At 39.6% G+C, this 20,762-nt stretch overlaps 3 protein-coding genes across 17 annotated transcripts in view; all 3 read right to left on the bottom strand.

Annotated features, from left to right (window-relative positions):
• Nucleotides 1-506, bottom strand: part of mbnl3 (muscleblind-like splicing regulator 3) — a 49,047-nt gene extending 48,541 nt beyond the window's left edge. For 4 of the 14 annotated variants that reach the window (XM_055178418.2, XM_055178421.2, XM_055178417.2 and 1 more), the window contains exon 1: nucleotides 163-506. The gene's annotated coding sequence lies outside the window, so the exon portion shown is untranslated. The remainder of the gene's footprint in view (nucleotides 1-162) is intronic. The other 10 variants (XM_055178430.2, XM_055178429.2, XM_055178427.2 and 7 more) reach the window with 5 other exon arrangements.
• An 879-nt stretch (nucleotides 507-1,385) lies between these two features.
• hs6st2 (heparan sulfate 6-O-sulfotransferase 2) lies at nucleotides 1,386-7,103 on the bottom strand. Of its 2 annotated transcripts, none has more exons than XM_055178543.2 (2): nucleotides 6,257-7,103; nucleotides 1,386-2,962 (listed from the first exon to the last, which is right to left on the bottom strand). In XM_055178543.2, exons 1-2 carry the CDS (start codon nucleotides 6,799-6,801, stop codon nucleotides 2,113-2,115), a joined length of 1,395 nt encoding a protein of 464 aa, XP_055034518.2. In that variant the 5' UTR covers nucleotides 6,802-7,103; the 3' UTR covers nucleotides 1,386-2,112. The 2 variants fall into 2 exon arrangements, with proteins under 2 accessions (XP_055034518.2, XP_055034517.2); XM_055178542.2 differs by having other exon boundaries at nucleotides 1,386-2,965; nucleotides 6,257-7,102.
• A 1,283-nt stretch (nucleotides 7,104-8,386) lies between these two features.
• Nucleotides 8,387-20,762, bottom strand: part of gpc4 (glypican 4) — a 41,105-nt gene continuing 28,729 nt past the window's right edge. Inside the window, exons 4-10 of the mRNA XM_055178036.2 lie at nucleotides 13,647-14,044; nucleotides 13,140-13,305; nucleotides 12,090-12,220; nucleotides 11,825-11,974; nucleotides 11,302-11,426; nucleotides 11,047-11,219; nucleotides 8,387-10,901 (exon numbers count right to left, since the gene is read on the bottom strand). Of these exons, the coding sequence (XP_055034011.1) occupies nucleotides 10,681-10,901; nucleotides 11,047-11,219; nucleotides 11,302-11,426; nucleotides 11,825-11,974; nucleotides 12,090-12,220; nucleotides 13,140-13,305; nucleotides 13,647-14,044 (1,364 nt within the window). The 3' untranslated portion in view covers nucleotides 8,387-10,680. The remainder of the gene's footprint in view (nucleotides 10,902-11,046; nucleotides 11,220-11,301; nucleotides 11,427-11,824; nucleotides 11,975-12,089; nucleotides 12,221-13,139; nucleotides 13,306-13,646; nucleotides 14,045-20,762) is intronic.

Genomic DNA, 20,762 nt, shown 5'->3' on the forward strand with positions numbered 1-20,762 from the left:
TAGAGAGATGGAGACCAAGCACAGCAACTGTCTGATAGCAGTGGTACAGTTAGCCCGCATGGCGCGCGAGTCGTGACAGCGAACGATGAATTACAGTCATCAGATTTGCAACGACAATTGTGTAAAGAAACGACAATATAGCGCTTTATGGAGATGACTCACCTGTGCAGACAGCCTGTTTGTGCTGAAGTCCTGCGCGCGCGACTGAAGCTTGTGTCACGTTAAAAGCGAAATAAAGATTTTGATAACTACGTCACACTGGCTGCGAGGCGCGCGCGCTTCGGTTGTTCTCCGTGCTAAAGTTGCCGCGTTCAACCGAGAGAGCATTCGATCGGGCGGCTTGCTGCTTAAAGCCTCGTAACCAGCGGCTGCGGGGCGTTTCGACGGAGCGAGCGATGGGGAAGCGTGAAGCGAGCTTGCTAGCTGCTGCTAGGCAGAAGACGAGACGAGGTAAAACGAGGGAGGGCAGAAGGGAGGAGTAGAACGAAAGTGTGCACGGTACTACGTGCATTCCCATGTATTGCCTCCATTTTAGGGGGATTCCCACCCAGCGAGAAATGCGCTTGTGTGCGTGAGGATACCTGTAATGAATATTTACCTGAAGATTTTAGGGTGGTGGATTAAAAACAACGATTTAGCTGTTAAATGTGGTAAATAAATACTGTACTGCCAGACGCCAATCCAAATATTTAGTTAAGCATGTTAATCTTGTTAGCATAGTGTAAATAAAATTTCTCAGGAATGGGTGATTAACAAAACGTCATCAGTCGTATTTTAATATATAACAAATTGTAATTTACATATAAAGATTTATTTATTATAATTTGTGGAGGTCGTTTGTTTTAAATTTGTTTAATTTTAAACATTTTGTATTAAATAATCGCTATAAAAACATAAAAGATTTAAGTTAAACGTGACGGTGTTGCTTTGGCGCCATCTGCTGTAGACAGACAATAACCAGCAGAGTACTTGAAAGTCAAGTTAAAGGGACAGTTCACCCAAAAATGAAAATTCTGTTATCATTTACCAATCCTTATGTTGTTCTAAACCTGTATGAGTTTCGTTATTCTGTTGAACACAAGGGATGATATTATGATAAACGATCGTAACCCGCATTTTTTTCTAATATAGAAGTCAATGGGTACCGTCAACTCTGTGATTACCATAATTGATCAAAATATTTTGTTGTGTGTTCAACAGAATAAATATAAATGCAAGTTAAAAATATTATATATAATATATATATATATATATTTCAATATTCATTTTTTTGGGTGAACTATCTCTTTAAAAATCTTTATCGCAACAAGAAAATTTTTAGTATTATTAATAATAAAAATCACTCAAATGTAAAAAAACCTTGACTTAACAATGTATTATAAATATGTTGTGTCTCAACTGCTTTTATTTTCAAGTAACAAAATAATATAACCCATAGCCCGATGTTCTAACATTAGCAAACAGATATAAATAAAAAAAATGCCAAGTAAACATGATTTTTTTGATTACAAAAAAGTCAACATGATGAATTAACAATTAGTTAAATATTGGACTTTAATTTAAGGCTGATTTGTAACATGCAGGGGATTGTGACTGTGAAGGACACTTAAAATGTGCCAATTCATATGTTGAATCACATTACATTACATTACATTACAGGAATGTAAATAAAGGTGTGTTGCAACCTGCATCTCCCTCAGAACAGAAAGATTGGAAATTACATATTTAAAACATGGCAAGCTTTGGCTTTCATATTTAGCACATACGTTTCATTCCCCGATGCAGCATGAAATGTATAGACCCTCCTCATGTGGAGTAGATATGGGCTGTGTGGATTTCTACAGTTCACAAGACAAGCCATGCTTCAAGACGATGATTCAAAATCTGATATTTGAAAGTAAACTGATGTTTTGGGTAAGACATTTTGGCTGTGAATTTCACAGAACACCCGCGACTACGAAAAACAGTAAGAAATGCAATTAATAACCCGTATGTGCTAATATTTCCATATTAGCAGTGATTGAAGCTTAAAGGATTATAGTAGTAGTAAACTGGAATCACAAGTTTCCATTAAGTTCTTTAATATCAACCCTAACCCCAAATAGCTATTAGCTACCGCCACTGTTCAACATTTTCTAAATAGTCCAGCATGGTTTGACTGTCATCTTCCTCTAACCAGGTGTCCTCAACCTGTCCTTCAGGCTCACGCTCCAGTTTATTTTCTGTCTCTATTTGTCTTTCCTCTGAAAAACTCTTAACAGAATATTGTTCGGTCGGCTGCGGAGCCTTGGTGGGGTTAAAAACACCTTTTCCAGTTCCCACCCACCACGGCCTCACTTTGGCACGCAACTTGCGCCTCTCCTGCATACGTCGCTGGCGAGCTTCTCTGCGCTCCTGCTGTCTCGCATACTGAAAGCGCTGGAGGAAGAGGTCACGTGCGTACTCGTACAGCTCCACATCCCACTGGTTCAGTTCCCGAATCCTCTGCTGGGTCTCCGGTTCCACCTCTACACTCGTAGCTCGAGTGCCATTGAGCTGCGTAAACGGTGCGATGAAAGACAGGCGGAACGTTTGTTCGAAGAGGTACTGCGTCTTACGCTGATATTCGGTCAGGCCGAAAAAGGCCATGTTTCGCAAGTTCCGCTTGGCACTTTCCAGCATTAGAGCCCAACGTTGGCTCTCACTCATTATTGAGAGGTTATAACAACCCACCAGGCTGAGGTCTGCCAGCATACGGGTCTGTCTGTTGTTGGCAAGGTTATAAGGACATGCCATGAATTCCTCCAACGTGCAACCTGACCAATCGTCACCAGAATAACAGCTGGGCAGCTCATTCAGGGTAGGTAAACGGCCATCGCACATGTGTTTAGAGGCTTTCCAGGTGGCACCACGCTGAACGTGTCTCCACTCACTGAGGTATCTCCAAACCGGATCCCTTAAGATTGTGATGTAATAGTAGTTCCTGCTAAATAAGAGAAGAACGAGAGACATTAAGATAAATGTGTATGATTGCATACGTCATTCTTTTACCATGTTTATTCTGTAAACTGAATTAGATCAAATTAAATATCCTAATTGCACAATGAACTCAAGTTAAACCAGTCATCACGCTGACACGGACCAAAAAAATAGTATGAATGCATATGAATCATGAAGTAAAATAATTATTGTCATTTTTTTAAGTTCACAGCAATATAATTATTTTGTGTGCCGTTGCTGTTAGCAGTGTGTCATGGGAAATATCTTGATGGAAAACGGAATGAATTATTGTTGGTTGGCTGTAATTATGGGCATTTTAGCATAATGGGCCGAATGAGGATGATCATCTTTCCACTCACATCTAGAACACTTTCCATTTGAATATCAATTAAGACTCCCTGGTCAAATCCATTCAAAACATGCAGAGAGAGGCTCTCCGGAGAGCCTTGTGCTCTCATCAAATCCTTACCTTACCCTTCACTTAAAGTGAGACCGTGTGATTATTATTTATCTAACTGCTTACATGGGCCTTTACAGACAATAGCTGTGTCCCAATTTGAAGGCTGCGACCTTTGAATGACGTATTCTGAAACCAACTGCGTCACAGCAGCGCCACTTAAAGGCGGAGTGCACAATGTTTGAAAGCCAATGTTGATATTTGAAATCACCTAAACAAACACGCCCCTACCCCAATAGAATCTGGACCTTCTTTTAAAAGACCAGCCCCACACATACGCAACCCGGCAAGGATGTTGGTTAGTAGACACGCTCCTTACTGCTGATTGGCTATAAGTGTGTTTTGGTAGTCGGCCCGTCTCCTTTCCAAAGCGTTTTTCAAACATTGTGCACTCCGCCTTTAAGGCTAGTAAGGCCGTCCGACAATAAGTAGGATTTTCCCCCATCTAGTGGTGAAATCGTATTTTGCATTCAAACGAATATTGCTCTCTAGCGCCTCGCTTTTCCAAATGCGTGTTGCAACTGCGGTAGCCGTTATGTAATCACTGATCTCCTTGTCTGTTTCAGCTGGTTCACGTGTTCTGAACGAAAACGCGTTGTGGAAATGTGTTGGTAGGCTAGCGCTTTTTGTCCCTCCTTACTATTATAGTTTATCAATATGGCAGAACGACATGGAAGCTTTCTTGGACTTACCCGTTCAATGTAAGTTAAGAGAAGAAATTCTAAGCTTACAAAGAAAAGTCAGATTACTGGCAGACACTTGACACCAACGAGGAATAAAGACACTGATTTTGACTAATAAAATACTTAAAATCCTACTTATTGTCCTACTTATGAAGCCTCAAAATGCGTTCTTATTTCTCTGCACTGTTAAGGATAAAACGAATGGATCCTTCGCAATAAATAAAAGTGTGTATTTAGCAGAAAAAAGTTTCTTGTCACGGTTTTAGTACTATAAGTTATGTTTTGTATTAATATTACTCTGTGTATGTTGCGTATATTTCTAAGGTTGGTTAATTTGATATACTGTAGGTTAGATTAATCTACATCAACGTGTCATATTTTCTCAAATAAAATGTATATTTTTCTGGTTCCATTTTAATAAGTGGGAAACGTCTCCGCTGTGTCTTGCTGACAGGCGCGGTGGGCGCGTACAGCAGGTGACACAAATGATGGGTCCCCTGAAGGCTAGACTGTCTCATTTCAGTTCTCTTCGTGGACTTCAGAGGATTCGACCTTCAAAGACTGAGTGCTCGCCTTCTAAGGTCACGTCAGTAGTTGATTTATATACAGTACAGGCCAAATGTTTGGACAAACTCACTCGTTCTTTATTGTTATTATTGTTATATGGAATAATGTATCAATAAACTCATCCAAAACACAAATGCAACTTTGGAAACTATGCTGGTGACCAAAAGCATCCAAAACAAACCAAAACTCTGCCATATCCCATCATTTGAAGTGCAGTCACCATATGCGTTTTTTTAAGAAGCTTCTTAAATTATTAATTTAGGATGAATTTTAAAGAGTATAGGAGTTCATATTTAATCTAGGCTCTTGTTGGCTGCTTTTTCTTCAATATTCAGTGCAAGTTATCGATTTCAAAAATAATGTTTTAAAATAAAATGTACGTTTTCTAATATCTGTGCCGAACAGATTAATTTTTGTTATATTTTTGTCTACAAAAGTAATTTTAAGCATTTAACCATACACCTTCAGCTTAAATGATTTTTAAGATCATAGTTAACATTTTAGTCAAGTGAGTCCAAACTTTTGGCCTGCATTGTATATATATATATTGAAGGAAAAGTAGCCAATAAGAGCCCAGAGTAAATGTGAACTTCTTCGATATTCTTGAAAACTCATCCTAAGGTGAAACTTCAAGTTTCTTGATAAAATGTCACGAGTATCGTTTTGCAAGTCAAAGGGTGACTAAACTTCAGATGATAAAATATAACAAGAGTTTTGATTTATTTTGGTTGCATTTAGTCACCAACATAATTTACAGAGTTTGAACGAGTTTATTATTATTATTATTCTGTAATGTAGAAGAATATATAAATAAAGAACAAGTGAGTGTTCTAAAACTTTTGACTGGTAGTGTATTTAAACCAGATATCTTTAGGTTTTTCATTCTTTTACTGTTGGTCTATTATCTGTTGTCCTTTGGACATTACTGGGCAAATGCTTATCTATAAAACGACTTGAAGTGCATTCAATCTACGTTTTTATTAGTATGCATGTTCCCTGGAAATCAAACCTACAATGTTTGTTTTACTAACGCAATGCTCAACCAATTAAACTACACTTTTAGTTTAGTTGGCAGTCAGTGTTTAGTTTTTGTTTTGTTTTGCAAAAGCATGCAAAGCAATCTACCTTATTAAAGCGCATGCTCCCCAATGCAAACATTTTTAAAGGTTTATCTCTATATTATGTCTAGTTTATTTAAGGAACAAGCCCCGGGGTATAGCAGATGTTGTGGTGCCAGCAGGCTGTCTCCCCTCCAGGGTGTCTGAAAGGGTGGGTGATTATGATGATGGGTCCCCTGTTGCAGGAATGCGTTGAATAAAAGCACACCAAGGCTCGACCTGTTGGAGGCCTTTTGTCTCCGCATAATTGAGTTGCCACTGAATGAGAACAATATGAGGCGAAGCGCACCGTGACACCATACAATTACCCAATATCTACCTTAACAAAAGAAATACATTTGTTTGTTTTCCCAGCCAATCTTTCAGTTTGAGTACGCAACAGACAAATAAATCTGATACGATGATAAAACCCAACAAATAATAATCATCATCTGCTTTTTAAATCATCTCACCTGGGAGTTTTGTGTTTCTCCTGAGACTCCCGAAAGCTCATGAAGGAAGGCACGCAGTTGGTGAGCTCCGTCCAGTCCGCGTGCAGACCGCAGCTCCAGCCGGTGGAGAAGCGCGAGAACAGCCAGGTGTCCCGTTTACCTGGCCGGTAGCACGTACATTTCTTCTGGCCCGCGTGACACTCGCACGGCCTCTCTAGTTGAATGTTGCGGACCAGGTGACGGCCGAACGTCGTCCCACCGGTCTTCTGAATATGGAGGAACACTATAACGTCGTCCCCCTTAATGTTGAAATCTACAACGCGATAAAGGTCTTTAGTTGTGAAATTAAAACGCGGCACGAATCGAGCCAATGCGCCGTCTTCTAAACTGTACGGATCTCCCGCACTGGCTCCGTTGTGATTCCCCGGACTCCCGGAGGACAATGATGCCAGGTGTAGCAGCTGGCAATCGGACGTAGGACAAACATATTGTAACACAATCACGCCGAACAATAACACCATCACCAGCGCAATGAAGAGCCGACTGTAGTAGGATTTTTCATCCATCTTCTCGCAGGAAAAGTGAAAGCATTACTCGGTCGCGTTGTTCCCCTAGCGCGTCGGCCGGGGAGGAATGCTGAACAAAACCTGTGACTCGATTCTTACCACATCAAAAGGCCGTTGTTTCATTCCACGATGTATTTATGCTCGCGTCGATTAAACGAATCTAATGTCTACATACTTCAGCAAAGCATCATCGTCTCATCGGTTGGAGATCTCCCGATAACTTCGGCTGTTTACCTCTACCACAATTTCGTACTCGCTCTTTCCCGATGTCCCAGTAGTGCATAACCGCCCCCATCCGTATTCCGTACACCACCCTTCAAAATAAAAGTCCTCATGCCAAGTTTTTTTTCTCATAACTAAATTTGGTGGGTTTTTGTTTTAGTGGCCGTCGTTGTCTACTTGACTCCGAATGTTTTAGCATTAAACTCAGCTGTTATAATATGAAGTTTAAATTTTTATTCATTAAATATTTTATTAAGGTGAAATGTTATATAAGGTTTAATGTTTTATTAAATGTTCTACACATATATTTTTTGTGTCTTTTTTTATGAATCTCGGCTAGGCTATATTATATGCACGGCATGCACGTACACGCACACGCACACACCCAGTCTGTATGGGGACATGTTACTCAGTCTGTGAAAACTTGGCTTAAGTCGTTTTTTATTTTTATTTACTGTTTTCTATATAAAATCACCCTACATAATGTAAAGAACATTAAAATATATATGAAAAAATAATCTTGATATCTTTAATATCAATTAGGTAAGGTCAATGTGAAATCAGTGATTGAATCTAATCTCATTAGATTGAGACAATTAGATTATAAAACAAGCAGATAAATCAATTATGAGCTTGGATTTCACAGACAATCACATAATTAATTAATCGATTTGCCCATTAGTTTATTTTTGTTAATGGATAAATTATGAATTGCTACATGATTTCCTAAATGCATCACTAAAGTACTTGACACCTTTTGGGTGACCCTTATTTGGTTCCTATGTGTTTTGTTCTTTGATCATCATGCAAACACACACGCGCAAAGTTTTAAGCACATTAGATGTCAGTGTGTCAGTAGAAAATATCAATACAGAACATTATTTGCCATGATAAGATTCCTTATAAGAGATGGCTCACACAACATCCTTATTGTAAAGTCAGAAACATTACATTAAAAGAAGTCTATGAATATGATTATAAACCATCCACAATGTAGGTTTATAATCAATAATGTCTTGTAATTGTAACATAACTACAAGTAATTTACAAACAATGGCCATGCTACAATATCTGCTGTAAATTTAGAAGAAATGTTTGCTTTTGATCTGAACAATTTTGAAGTATGTGGAATAATTTGTGTACCCGCTTTAAAGCTGCATTTTATCCAATTTAATTATTTTTTAAATTATTTTTAAGCATTTTCAGATTTGGAACAGTGAAACATGAAACACAGTATCTTAATGAATAGCTGTGATTAATCAATGATCATGATTGTGTTAAGCCAGGTGTTTTTTCTTTGATGTTTCCTCAAAGAGAAGTTATAAAAAAATAAAGTAAAACAGAGCAGAAATGACAAAACATATTTAAATATCTGCAGTCTTTATTTCAACAAGACTAGGAAATGTTTAATATAACTTTTCTTTTACAATTTTAGCATCTATGTCTTTGTTTTTCCCATATTAAGCAAATACTCGGATGAACATCTCTCAGAGACCACTAAAACGACTGCTCATATTTACAATTTCTTCCTGTCCGTCTTCAGTCTCTCTTCTCTCTCACCCACTTCATCATCGATGTACAGGGCAGCAGGCAAACGACGACTGCAATCTGTCCATCTAAAGTTCAGATTAAAGATGACACTGGTTTGGGTAGCAATCCATTGCAATCAAGTGTCCACGTGTCCATCTTTACATTGGGACACTTCCTTATCCTTGTCTTTGCATTTGTGCCATCTTAACGCGTGACGCATCATTCGAAAGGACAGAAATATTTATTTCCTCCAATTCATGGACAAAAATACATCATCAGTCTGAGGTGTGGAGCATCAACATGCTGTACAGAGATGTTTACTCTTTTCCATGCCCCTGAAACCCTGACAAATATCTTTTCATGTCTTAGGACTGACCATTCATCTACATGTATTGAATGAATACTCAAATGAAGAAACAAAAATTAAAACATTTAGGATGAAATGCATGTTGCAGATATGATTAAAAGCATCATTTAAAACTCTATTGCTGTGAGGTACCTGAATGCCAATTAAAAGTGCATGTGACATCAGGAACAATCAAGAACTTATGGCCAGCCCTGTCTTTGCATTTCACAATCCCCTTTACATAAAACTACAATGAAAAAAAAGATTACGTTTTTTGTTTTACAAAATCTAAACATTACATGAAATCTGTAGCCAATATAAAGCCAATTACAATTGTGAAATCATATGAATGCATTCCTCTACAGATATAAATATTCTGAATACTAGTATTAACATACCTAGTAGAGCGAATGTATGTTGTAAATGCCTTTTAAAAGAGGTGCGTGGTCAAATAACTTACTGTACAAGAATAAGGAGGGGGTAGTTTTCTGAAATGTGATGGTTTTCTGAAAAGCTTAGTGGAGAATACACGACCAACCAACACTGTACTGTTACACATTTGCTAAAAAACAGTAAAAAAAAACTGGAGATGGATCGTACCACACACACACAGTCTATTATGCCATATGAGGAATGATTTCAAATACCGTACCAAAGATGGTTTTCTATGAAAATATAGCTCTGTTACAATGCAAAACAAAGCAATATAAATAACTGAATATGTAGGAAAGTTGAAAACTGGCAAAAAGTCCTAAATCAGCACCGCTTACCCCTTTGGTAGGGTGAAATCTGCTGGAGTACCACTCGTATCGTTTTATACCTTACAATAAACGTCCACCTCCACATAAAACCCTGTGTAAAATTCATCATAATTCATTTCCATCACGACAGCCACTCTTGTCTAGCTGGACCCTCATTTAAATTCATAAATAAACTTTCATGCAGTGAAAAAGGCAACTTCTCTCACGCCACATAGTTTGCGATACATGTGTATGCTGTACCAGTGAACGAATAAGAGCCTCTTCATCAATAAACTTTCAAGATCAGACATACTGTGTATATACCTTACCTATCCAAATCTCTTTTTTGTGACACAATCCACATAATTCAATTATAAGTGAAGACTATATTCTCAAGTTATACATTCACTGAACCATTGAAAGCTGATGGGGGTTGCAAAACTGGGAAATCGAGACAAATAAAAGAAAACCTGATTCTGCTAAAGACTCAAAGCAGCACATTCCTGTTGGACACAGCCCTTATTCGCTTAAGCCCTTGAGATAAAGGACCAATGTAAGGCATCACGTATTGTATTCTACCTAGGATCTGTAGCATCAATACCCACTCAAACTCACTCACTCACAATGGGTTAAAATATTTGCCTAATTAGTACTTCATACAGATTTGCTTAAATCATATACATGTGTTATACGGGTTGATTAATCCTTTATAGCGCTCACGATATATACAGCCATCCACACACACACCATTCACACAAATGAGCGATCACAATGAGCATCTATTACGAACGTAAAAAAACTCGAACGCAAGGGAGCGTAGCGCTGCATGAAACTTATAGCTGTACATACATGAAGTCCGTTCTCATAAACAAACAAAAATACACTGAAGTAAAGTTATTTGAATATTAATAACTCGAGTGTCTTCTCCAGATGGCAGGCAGAGGCAGATCCTGAAAGCAGTCTTTGTAATGTCCTAAAGCAGTTTTCTGCTCTCTCTTTGAAATTGTTACAAACACTCATCCTCTTTCTCATTGGCCGCTTTTATCTTGCGTGGAGGGTGAGCAAGGCCAGCAGGAGGGATGCGGCTGCCAGCGCCAGGCTGCAGGGTGCCAACTGGGTTCCGCTAGAAGGTGGCTCGTTTTTATTAACCGGCTGGATTTTTGGCTTAACGGGCGATGGGGTGGAGAAGTAGATGTCTCCATCGCCGTCGCAAGAGGGTGAGTCGCATCCACTTCCGCTTTCCTCTCCGCTGCCCGTGTCGTCTGTAGAGCATAAAGCAGATGATATCATGTTAAAAACCAGGCTTGTATGATGTGTGCACATCATTGGGTAATTTTGATATTTAACTGAAGTATCGCTTTAGTATCGGTACAGTTCTCCTTAAAATAAATAAATAAAGCCTCATACCAGTGCCAACTGAGATGTCCGTGCCAGTGTAGGCGGCTTTAAGCCAGCTGGTCATTTCTTTCAAAACTGCGATCTGTCGACGAATCACCATGTCTGGTTTGGTGATGTCAACTTCCACATCAGGATTAGACACTTGATTGGCCAAGCCGTTGCCCATGACAATAGATTCGTACCTGAATATGAAGAAACAAAAGAAAGTGTTGAGTCTGTGTTGCAGATATCAGGTTCAGCGAGTAACGGAGCAATTTATCGTACCTGCTTTTGGCCGTGCCGTTCCAGCATTCATCCCCTTGGGAGACCCTCTCTCCAACACAGACTGTGTCTGGAAGTGTGGACCAGAACTTTTTGGCATGTTTTAACTTCTTTTTGGCATCTGTCAACTAGAAAAAAAAAAAACATACAGCATTACACGTTATTCAGTGTTTAATAGTGTTTGAAGGGGGTTAAGAGTGTAATAAGAGCTCAGTGTGTGCTAAAGGTCTTCACGGGTCCACTTAGATCTGAAAACGCAAAGTCCGACCCAAGACCCGAGCGGATTCGGGTCTAAATGTTTAACGTGTGCCTCGGACACGGGTCAGGTATGATAATAGCAGCATCTGGTCCCGGGTAATTTAAAATAAATGTGCTTTTGCCGAATTTTCTCAGGTTTGTCTCGGGTCGGGTCTTTCATTAAAAAATTTTTATTTATGCACGTCGGGTTCGGGTAAAAATTGATTTGGGTCATTTTTGGTCGGGTACGTTTTTTTTAGACCCGAGAAAACCTCTAGTGTGTGCTTACCAATCGATCCAAACTGGTGCCAGCTGCAGTAGTCGGCCTGGCTTCGGGGCTGTATGGTCGGAAACGCCCGGGGAACCCTGAGTCTTTCGGTGGGGAGCGCTTTGATCGGAAAGCCATGTTGGGCTTAGGCTGTCCACAACCCTGGAACACCTAAAAGGTATATTTAAAATTAACACGTGTTTCCAAATGAACATCCTCCAAAGTTAACATGTCAGGACACAGCATGCATTTAAACAGAAATACCACATAAAAAAAAGCCACCGACCTTCTGAGAGACCTGTATGCTGTTTTCCTGCATGTTCATAATGGCATCGGAAATCTTCACGTCTATGGGATCCATGACGGACTCGAAGTTGAACGGCCCTTCTAGTCGCTCAGCCAGACCCAGCATGGAATCTACAACACACAATGAACTAGTTAACGAAAGAAAGACGATTGAAGAAAAGGCCCACCAATTATTTGTGGTGCTGTAACACACATCTGCCACTAGAGGGAAGCATTTAGTTATCTGATAAGATAGAACTGCAGCCTGTTTTGCAAACAGCTTGTTAAACAGTTAAGAGGCCAGAACAAGGCACCTCAATTAAAGTTTTCCCCAAACTTGACAGGCAGCGTGAGCAAAACCAGTCCCAGAGTCACACAGGCCAGGAAATGTTTGTGAGGGCGCACAAGAATTTGTGGCAGGACCTGATTTGTTGAATTTAAAACGGCCTCACAGGTGAAAACAGAGCAGCATTCGCTTCTAATTCAACTCATTTTCACTCCTGATTTAAGATGAGGCTTCACGGTTCCGGCCCCTGAGCAACTGGAAAAACTGCAACCATTTTAACATAACCCATTAGTTTTTCTAATCTGTGCTTATAACATTAAACTCTCACTTTGTCTGGAAAATTGTTTTTTATGTCTAGTGCTGGTTCAGTTATAAATCCACTGCTTAACCATTCAAGGCTGTTTTTACACTTTTTGTTTGATTGCCTGGTGTCTTTGATCTATCCGCCTCATTTCTTCACATTGTACTTTTGGACTTGAACCGCCGTATGTTTGCTTCATAAATGAGATTAAACTGTAAGCGCTAGTAATGGCTGTTTTTGAATGATCCTACCTATTTTTCTTTAAATTTGGCAAAAAATGTACATAAACAATCTGCTGTGGAAGCAGTGCATGAAATGCAAAGAATGCAAGTGTCTTGTTATAGACTATTTAGTGACAAACAGCTATGAGAAATGAAATAAACTACGACCAGCAGTAATAGCAGTTAACTTCTGCAAGTTATATACAGCTTTTAAAAGCAAAAGATGTCCAAAGAGTCTCTTACCCAGGAAGTTATTCCATTCTGTGTCCAGGTCCGCCTGATTGGCCAGGCAGCCACGCATGACATTGAGGCAGTAGTTCTTGCAGGGCTTTAATGCCACCTGGCCAGTGCAATACGGACAGTATAACATCTTCATAGCCGCACGCACGCAGCTCGGAGAAGCGCTTACCTGAGAGGACAAAAAGGACGGTTAGCAGAGTCAGCAAAACTAAGGAAAAGGTTAATGAGTCCTTCAAATACCTGATATTGCTAATAAAACACAGAACAAAGAGCATTACCGACCCTGCCACCTTTTATTAAGTCAAGCTAAAGTTATGTTTGCTCAGTTTGTCATTACGCTTCAATTGGTTTTGCTAACAGACAAACTGAGCTGCCCTTGCTTCTGATCTTTTAAAAGATAAAATCCTATAGGTCCAAACAGGTGCACAACTTCACATACTGATAAGTCAATAGAAACCTTGTACTTTGTACTCTATCAAACAAAACCAAGATAACCCCCGAAGCGCTTACCGTGGAGACTTTGCCCACCACCTCGGGCATGAGCGCCAGGCCGCGGGTGAATGTACGAACCGCGATGAAGGAACGCGTCAACTGCAGACGGAGCTTGCGTGGAACGTCGCCGAAGGGCTTGAGCTGCTCCATGTGTCTGCTGACGCAGTCCATGTACGAGTCGTTGAACTCGTACTGCACGTTGACCAATCGGAACATGCGGTCCAGGAGGTCCGTCCAGAACTCCGACAACATGTCTTCCAGGTTGACAGCACTGCTGCCGTGGACATAGTAGCGACCCAGCTCTTTGAAGAAGTTCTTGAAAAGCTCAGCGTTCTTCACGTACATTAAGCCGTAGGTCCGCACGAACATGTCGTGAAGGGATTTCTCCGCATTGGTCAACAGCTCTCTAAAGAACTCTGTGAAAAAAATAGCAAGACAGTCGGTTAGTTGAAAGTTTTAAGTGTAATGCTGCATTCACACCAGCCGCGGTAGAGGTGTCAAGCGCGAGTGATTTCAATGTTAAAGAAACAGTATGTAAGAAATTTTAATCAATTAATCATAAAATGGCCCTGATGTGTCACTAGACATTAAGAAATCATTTTTATTTCAAATATTTATATCACTGACAACAGTGGTCTGGCCAGGATATTGTCATTTAAAAAGTGGAGTTGCAGCCCTCAACTGATGTTTATGTTGTCATGTTGTGTATTAGCCACAAGTTTTGTGATTGCAATACCAGTTTTAGCAACAATTGTGCTTTTTGTGCATTTTGCGTTTAACGTGAACTTGCAGCTGATGCCCGAAAAATTTTAAAATTTTGAACTTTGGCGGATTTTCAGGAGCCTGCTTTCTGCTGTGTGGCAGCCCCGCCCGGAGTCACTCATTCAACATGAAGGAACACTTGATATTGTCCGTTAGCAGTCACCCGGAGCTATATGACACAAGTTCTTATTTCTATAGAGACCGGAATAAAAAAGACCTCGCTTGGAAGAGTGTCAGTGAGGACATCGGGCAACCTGGTAAGCTGTAAATACACATTTCACTTTTGAGTCACGTGACGTTTATCGACCCGCGGCATTCCCGCCAATTTTTTTTAACTATTTTCCCCCTATAGTAAGGTGACCAAATACAAACCGGTAACTCTCTCGATAAATGCACGATCAACATCAGCCATCTTGCAAACAGACAACCACATGGCACTTGCCCCTCCCACAAGAAGCGGATTTCGTCTCTGACGCGCATCAAATGCTTGTTTTTGAATGCATTCAAACTGTTCAAGTGGCAAACTAGACGCGATTTCGACGCCTCAAACTCGGCTGGTGTGAACTAGGGCTGGGTATCGATTCAGATGTTCCAGATCAATTCAATTCCGATTCATAAGCTATCAAATTGATTCGAATTCGATTTTGATTCGATTTTCGATTCTCGACTCAATTTTTATACTCAATTCAACTCAATGAATATAGATTATATATATATATAATATAATATATTAGAATATAGCCTGAATGAATGACAGGCCCGCCTTTCACTTCTTGGTAACATCGCGCAAGGCAAAAAAAGGGTGACATCTAGTGGAGAAGATTAGTAATTAGATTAACATTAATCTTACGTTCAATGTTTGCAGAAATACAATTGGAAAAAATCGATTTGTGGCCTGTGAGAATCGATTTTGAAATGACCACAGAAAAATAACGATTAATCGAAAAATTAATTTTTCGCCCAGCCCTAGTGCGAACCCACGGTAAGAATTACATGCATGTTAGTTGCTGGCATGAATGCTTGGGTGGAAAGCTATATGGGATGAATAGTTCACCAAAGATTTGTCATACTGGCAAATATGTTCTTCACAAAATCATCTTTTGTCCTCTACAGAAGTCGTGCAGTTTTAAAACGAAATGAGCGCTTGTTATTTTTGGGTGAACTATTTATTATTTGAACATTTCCGAGAAGTTTATATACAAAAACATTTGTAATTGAGTATTTTTGGCAAGCCCTCATCTTTGAAGTATTCAGTCACAGATAACAAATAAAATGTCTCCTCCATATCTTATCTTTAAAGGCATGTGCACTATGAACACAAATAAATTCATGTAAGTAAGCAGCACACAGCATCAACCTCAACAAGTGTAGGTTAATATGTATTGACTGTGGAGCGTAAGCTGGCATTTTGTCATTACATTCAAACACTCAAAGTAACAATGGTGATTCAGAGCTCCACAGAGCCTTCACCGACTGGAAAACCTACCAGACCTGCCAGGGAGACCAGAAAAGCATACGGTTATTATCTAAACAGATTAATGCATATTCCATTTGACCCAACACAAGTTTTTCACTCTTTCAAGTTCCAGGAAAATAGCTTTTTGTATCCGAGGAGAAAGAGCTGAGGGTACAAAAAGCATAAATAGAGGAGGCAGAAAAGGATGAAGGGCAGCAAATAGGTAACGTCTCGCCCATCAAACCGCTTGAGGCTGACCGCTATCAATGGCATTTTCCTGTTGTCACATTCCATTCGCTTTTTTCCCTCTCCTCACTTCTCTCGCGCCGTCCTTCAGAAGGCCTTTCAATAGGATTACTGAATAATGCAGACCCCCCTCCCCAAAAAACGGACCTGTGCCCCCCTAAAACCCCTCGCACTCGCTGACTCTCCTCTGCTTTAGTTCATCAGTGCCTTCAGAAGGCTCTCTTCATTGGAGACGGGGAACAATGACCTACTTCATCCTGTGGAATGTCACCCCCCCCGCCCTCCTCCCCAAATAATCCCGCTACTCTCGCCCATGAAACTCGCGCCCTCCTTACAATCCTACAATCCAATTACAATCCTAGGCTGTCAATTCCACCTCGAGCAAACACAGTCAGCAAAACACAGAGCGGGGAACGTGACCGCATTTGATGGCCCCGTCCTGCTGTGTAACCACGGATACCGGAAACACCGCGGCCCTCGTGTTTAGCTCCCCTCCCACCAATGGCCCCTGGCCCCACACAGGGAGAGAGATAGAAGGCACCCAGCTCCACGCTCCATTGACAGAGATTAAACCTTATGGGCAACCGCACCCGCCTTTCCCCAGATACCCGGGAATGCCAGAGCTGTCACAAGTTTAAAGTCAGGGAATAGTGCCTTGGGGGGAGGAAAAAACAAGGAGAAAGCAACGGAGGAGAGAGGAGGCTGAGAAACATTTTCCACATTTGCTTGTCATCCGTTACCAAAGAAAATAATCATTTAAGTGAACCACTTGTCAGCTGACCACTTCAAGGAAATCCACATTAAACCGACGTCAAGCAGAATGACTTTTGGAGCTTCTGGAAGAATTCGGATTCCAGCAAAAGTGAACATGCATCAAGTCAGCAAATAATTGCACTCAAAAAGGATTTAGACATTAAAGGGATAGTTTACCCAAAAATGAAATGTTGTCACCATTTACTCACCCTCATGTTGTTTTTAAACCAGCATGAGTTAAATACAAAAGAAGATATATGATAAGATAAATGATGGAAAGTACACAGTTGACGGTACTCATAGTATTTATTTTTCCTACTATAGAAGTCAATGGGCCATCAACTGTGTGCAAACCATCATTTATCAGAATAACTTCTTTTATGTTCAACAGAATAAAGAAACTCATACAGGTTTAAAACAACATGAGGGTGTGTATATTACATCATTTTTATTTTTGGAGAAACTACCCCTTTAACGTTTTCCAACTAAAAAGTGCATTTTGGCTGTTTGTTTACATGACAAAGGATTTTTGGGGTCCAGTAGCAGAGCGACGTGATCTCATTGATTTCAATGGAAGCTTGGCGGCTTCCGGCGACAAGAGCGACAGTGACCATTGGCGACTGGATGTGGCGTGGTCAGTCACGTGAGAAAGTTGAGAAATGCTTAACTTTATGCAAATTATAAGCGACTTTCGGGAGCGACTACCAATGAGAACGAAGCAGTGGAGTTCACGTCATCCGTCTCTCGTCAGTTACCAGAGTGAGTGGATGTTACTTATTTGTTTATGACAACTTTTGAAAGAGACAAGAGACACACAGCGAAAAAGTCGCTTATTATGTGAATGTACCTTAACTTAGTATTTTTGTCTTGTTTTCAGCAGAAATATCTAAAAATTCTTAAATAAAGATGTATTTTCTTGATGAGCAAAATGACCCAAGAAAACAAGTCTAGTTTTTAGACAAAAAATATACTATTTAAAGGATTTGTCAATTTTCTTTAAAAAAAAAAATCCAGATAATTTACTCACCACCATGTCATCCAAACTGTTTCTTTCTTTCTTTGTTCAGTAGAGAAGAAATTATGTTTTTTGAGGAAAAAATTCCAGGATTTTTCTCATTTTAATGGACTTTAATGGACCCCAACACTTAAAAGTTTTAATAAAGTTTAAAATTGCAGTTTTAACGCAGCTTCAAAGGACTCTAAACGATTCCAAACGAGTCATAAGGGTCTTATCTAGCGAAACGATTGTCATATTTGACAAGAAAAATAAAATGCAGTTTTAAACCACAATTTCTCGTCTTCCTCTGGCTGTGTGACGAGCCAGCGCGACCTCACGTAATTGCGTAATGCCGTAGAAAGGACACGTGTTAAATATATAAAACGCACATTTACGGACCATTTTAAACAATAAACTGACACAAAGACATTAATTAGTATTATTTGACATACAACCATGTCGGAACGGTCCTCTTTCTCCACACTTGTTGACACTGGGGCGTAGTTTCTATACGTCATCCGTGACCTCTTGACGTGATGTATTACGTGTTGTTGCGCTGGCGCGTCACACGACCGGAGGAAGACGAGAAGTTGCGGCCCAAAAGTTCATATTTTAATTTTTCTCGCCAAAAATGACAATCGCTTCGCTAGACAAGACCCCCATGCCTCGTTTGAGACCATTTAGAGTCCCTTGAAACTGCAACTTTAAACTGCATTAAAACTGTTAAGTATTGGGGTCTGTAAAATCCATTAAAATGAGAAAAATCCTGGAATGTTTTCCTCAAAAAACATAATTTCTTTTCGACTGAACAAAGAAAGACATGAACATTTTGGATGACATGGTGGTAAGTAAATTATCTGGATTATTTTTTAAGAAAATGGACTAATTCTTTAAGTGAATTTGTGCTTAAAACAAGCAAAAATATCTGCCAATGGGGTGAGAAAATTTTTTTTGAAATAAGATTTATTTTTTAAACACATAATTCAAGAAAAGTTTCTTACCGCATTGGCAGATATTTTTGCTTGTTTTAAGCACAAATTCACTTAAATCGTATATTTTTTGTCTAAAAACTAGACTTATTTTCTTAGTTCATTTTGCTCATCAAGAAAAAGCATCTGAATTTTTACATATTTCTACTGAAAACAAGACAAAAATACTAAGTAAGAAAGTCATTTTTGCAGTGTGAAAATGCAAACTTCTGAAAAAAGTTATTAAAGTGCAAGTTTACGAAAATGACACCATTATCAATCCTCTATAAACTACAAAAGGAAATCTGTGAAAACGGTGCTATCATGTGAATTACATGTTTAGTCATGCACGAGTCTTTGACAAACACAACAGCAATGGCGGTCTACAAGAGTTGTGTTTGTGCTACTCCATATACTGAGTTTATTAATACCCTCTCCAACAAAGTTTACCACTTTATAGTCCAGAGTGACTTTAGTAATTAACCAACGTCATCGTCTATCCAAACAAAACTGGTGTTTCTTTATAACATGAAAGTAGCAACTACAGACCTGGCACACATAACACAGCGTTATTAGTAATTTTTTTGTGCATCCCTGTAACAACAATTTTTCAAAAAATGCAAAAGAAAAACATTTCTGTTTTTAGTACCCTGCTAAGAGTAATGCTTTAACCAAAGCCAAGTAAACCATTCAACCCCCCCAACCTTTCTCTTTACATCCTTTCCAACATAACTGCTGAGATTTTGGGACTGATCGTTGCAAGCGTTCGAGGGGCGTTATTCAGGCATCCTACTTGTCATTAAAAGACACTTTATGACACACAGGAGTCCGCCAAAAAGCAGCCTGTGGCCCCCCTTCTGATTTTCCCATTAAAATGCGTTTCCCGCACAGTCATTGGTTTAGAAATGTGTGTGAAAGGTTAAACGAAAGGGTGCTTGCCTGGAGAATAGCAGCAGCAGTCATTTAAGGGAAGCAGAAAATGCATTTAGACACACATGCTTCAACAACCATTTATGAAAAAGGTCTCAATACTCTGAGCACTCAAACATGTTTCTCAAACATTTGGAAGAGGAAAAATTCCAAATTCCAGTCCACTCCCATCACCGTCCCGCCTTCCATCCCAACTTATTTTACTTTTCTTTACTTTATCCCAGGCAGTAATTGTTTCCCATTTGTGCCAATTAGTTGCTCAGCTTCCATTTTCCTCAAGGGATTTCAAAACCCCCTGCTGAGGTAGGGGGTTAATCCTGAATCTCACGGCGCAGTCGTGGCTTCTCCAGACAGGGTTCACTTAGACCCAGACTGGACACACAGGATGGAAAAAACACAGCAATCTCCAGAGAGAAACTATTTCTGGTAGGGGACTTAATTGCCCGTGACTCCAACCTTGAGACGTTCAAAGCAGACGCCGCTTTCAATGACTTCCCCCAACACACCCTTAAACTTCCTTTAATGTGTGTGTATGCTTTAAATTAATTTAATCTTAATTACATCTAGCTGCTCTGTTGATAGTAAAATGTTTCTACTGGATTTCCTGTTAAGCAATTTGTGTTGCCATTAACAACAACAAGAGATGGATCATGGCAGCCAACTAGTTATCCAATCACAGATTAGTTAAACAGTTAAAGGAACATTCAATTTTCTCAAAAGAAAAATCCAGACAATTTACTCACCACCATGTCATCCAAAATGCTTCCTTCCCTGTTCAGCCGAGAAGAAACTATGTTTCTTGAGGAAAACATTGCAGGATTTTTCTCATTTTAATGGACTTTAATAGACCCCAACATTTAATACTTAAAGGGGAATTCCGCCCTAAAACGGAATTTAGGGTGTTTTTTCGTTGTTAACGAGTCAAACTTTCATTTAAAAGCATATTTATGACTAAAGAGCAACATTTAAGATATTTAAGATTTTCGTTTTCTGGTAAACTGGCCTTTGAATGGGAGTGAATA

The sequence above is a fragment of the Misgurnus anguillicaudatus genome, chromosome 16 (genome assembly GCF_027580225.2).
Source record: "Misgurnus anguillicaudatus chromosome 16, ASM2758022v2, whole genome shotgun sequence".
Lineage (NCBI taxonomy): Eukaryota > Metazoa > Chordata > Actinopteri > Cypriniformes > Cobitidae > Misgurnus > Misgurnus anguillicaudatus.